Raw genomic sequence first — 2,434 nt, forward strand, 5'->3', positions numbered from 1 at the left:
GAAGAGACCCCAACACCAATCAATTGAAAGGCAACAAAAATGTGAAATTGAGGCAACCACTAGAGTTATGGTCAAAGAGGTGTCAAGAGTACGCATTCTACATGTCATAAACTCTAGTGTGGATTAGATTTTAATTTCTTGTCAAAATTAGATTTTGAATTTATTTTTAATTTTTCCTTAGATGAAATTTGGCACCTAAAAACCAACCTTGGTTAAATTAGGATTTCTAAAACACCTAATTTTAACCAAGGCCGGTTATGTTTAACCAAGGCACATTTTCCACATATTTCATATTTAACATGTGCTAAATGTTTTCCATCACATGTTAAATATGCACTAGTGCAGATAAGTTAAACAAATGCGGCTATTTTAAATTTACAAATGCGGTCATAGAACCGCATTTGATCAACACGCATTTGTAAATCTGGAATTTACAAATGCTGTCCTATGACCGCATTCATAAATCACATTTACAAATGCGGTCATTTTAGGTAACCGCATTTGTATATTATTCTCAATTAGGGAGTGGGTTTGGGGTTTAGGATTTATGAATGCGGTCTTGGTAAAAACCGCATTCATAAATCACTATTTACAAATGCGGTCATTTACTAAGACCGCATTTGTAAATGCGAATTCACTATTTACAAATGCGGTCTTGGTAAATGACCGCATTTGTAAATAGTGTTTTTTTTTTGGTACATCCTGTTTTGTGCAGAAACCATATATTTAAATAACCTGCATAATGATTAAACCCAGCCAGACAAATACAAAAATGTAGTAACCAATTGAAATCATCAAAATGTACATTTACAAGTGATCAAATTACATATAATAAAACCACTAATGTTGTTTACTTATGCTAGAGTTATAAAAATTAATGAAGTATGTGGACCAAGAATCTCTAACATATGAAATGCCTTCCTCACTCATTGGTGTTTCTTCTGTGAATAACTGCATTGCAAAGTTGACATAAATTAGTTTCTAGATATATATATGTTCAAGAATTATAAAAATGATTTAACATATACCTCCTTCCAACCAGTTTTAACACCTAGTCTTATAATGGTAATCATCCATTGCATAATGTAATAGCCACACTCATAGCTTCCTGGTTGTTTATTACACTATATAATTCAATAAAAAGTAATATGTTAGTATATTGATAAACAATGATAATAGAGAAAGAAAAAAATTACAAACCTTTACTCTTATGTAGTTCAAATTATTTGAACTGGATCGACCTTTTAGGATGTTATATCCACGCCATGAACTGGTTAATACAAAAAACCTCGTTAGTAGATGGTTAATTAGTAACATATACAAAGTTAAGTTTATACTATACTTACGTATCAATGATATCCTTAAATTTTGTGGGCATCTTCTTGTGTAGGGAACAGAACCACACAGCAGTCTTATCAACCATTGATAAGACAAGTAACTGCCAATGATGCCTATATGATCATTGAAAAGAGTTAGTAAATATTTAAAACATGAAATAATAATAATTGATGACATATAATTAAACTTACTCATTAATGTAAGGGCATAAATAAATTTGTTTTCCCTCTTTTTCCAGGATGTTAGTGATGTATGCTTGAGTCTCAGTTGAGTTTGGTCCAACGGGATTAGTATATGCAGGATCTACGAATCCATACATATTTTCCTTCCCCTCAGTGATACAGACTCTATGCAAAAACCTACAAGTTTTTAGGTAAAGCATAATCAATAATAATTTAACATAAAGTAAATTGAATAATAGGTAAAGATACTTACATCATAAAAAATTGAATTATACTTATATTGAGCTCCTGGTTCCCAGATATAAATTCTGATAAATCTGTGTTGTAAATCATCAGTGGCAGTTCAGTGTTGATTTGAAAAAATGTATTATCCCATGGAACTGGAAAAGGATCATTGCCAATCTGACTAGCAATGAGACGTAGGGAAGCCATAGGATCGTTAACTGGAACCTCACGCTTCTTTTTCGGAGTTGGTGGCTGAAAAGGTTCCTACAAGATAAACAACATTTGTATTAAATTATATGTAATATATAAATATAAATAAAAAATAATATAATGAAACGAAATTATTACATGAGGTTTGGGCATAGATCGAATGAGCTCTCTGGGCCAGGCAACGAATGTCTGAAATGCATCGGCCACAGTGGTTACCTCATCTGAAGGTAGTGGAACACGAGCATCAGGAAATCGTACTTTTTCAACAGTTACCTTCGCCACATCAGGGGAGAGAGGAACGTTATGTAAGGTGGTGGCGTTTTTATAGACTTTTCCAAGTGCCACCACCCGAGGAAGTTTGCCGCCCACTACCAGTAGCTCACAATCCTCTGTCTGCCCATTGATATCATCCCCTGATGTTGGAGGAGCCGCACAACTCCCCTTTGTGCTCTTGGGAGTGGGACTAACAAGGGGTTCAA

General features: G+C 33.9%; 1 protein-coding gene across 2 annotated transcripts; it reads right to left on the reverse strand.

Annotated features, from left to right (window-relative positions):
• Positions 1 to 709: 709 nt before the first annotated feature.
• LOC137805779 (uncharacterized) lies at positions 710 to 2,434 on the reverse strand. Of its 2 annotated transcripts, XR_011080236.1 has the most exons (4): positions 1,774 to 2,434; positions 1,530 to 1,697; positions 1,029 to 1,451; positions 710 to 951 (listed from the first exon to the last, which is right to left on the reverse strand). XR_011080236.1 is itself a non-coding variant. In XM_068605704.1 (3 exons), exons 1-3 carry the CDS (start codon positions 1,950 to 1,952, stop codon positions 1,343 to 1,345), a joined length of 456 nt encoding a protein of 151 aa, XP_068461805.1. In that variant the 5' UTR covers positions 1,953 to 2,434; the 3' UTR covers positions 710 to 1,342. The 2 variants fall into 2 exon arrangements, 1 of the variants encoding a protein (XP_068461805.1); XM_068605704.1 differs by having other exon boundaries at positions 710 to 1,451.

This window comes from Phaseolus vulgaris, chromosome 3, assembly GCF_000499845.2.
Source record: "Phaseolus vulgaris cultivar G19833 chromosome 3, P. vulgaris v2.0, whole genome shotgun sequence".
Taxonomy (NCBI): Eukaryota; Viridiplantae; Streptophyta; class Magnoliopsida; order Fabales; family Fabaceae; genus Phaseolus; species Phaseolus vulgaris.

Bases quoted from the DNA above. Each gene is read 5' to 3' on its own strand.
- LOC137805779 (XM_068605704.1), bottom strand. From the start codon at position 1,952: ATGGCTTCCCTACGTCTCATTGCTAGTCAGATTGGCAATGATCCTTTT. The intron at 1,698-1,773 runs GTAAGTATCTTT...AAAAACTTGTAG, and splicing joins ATAATTCAATTTTTTATGAT to GTTTTTGCATAGAGTCTGTA. The intron at 1,452-1,529 runs GTAAGTTTAATT...ATGATCATATAG, and splicing joins TTATGCCCTTACATTAATGA to GCATCATTGGCAGTTACTTG.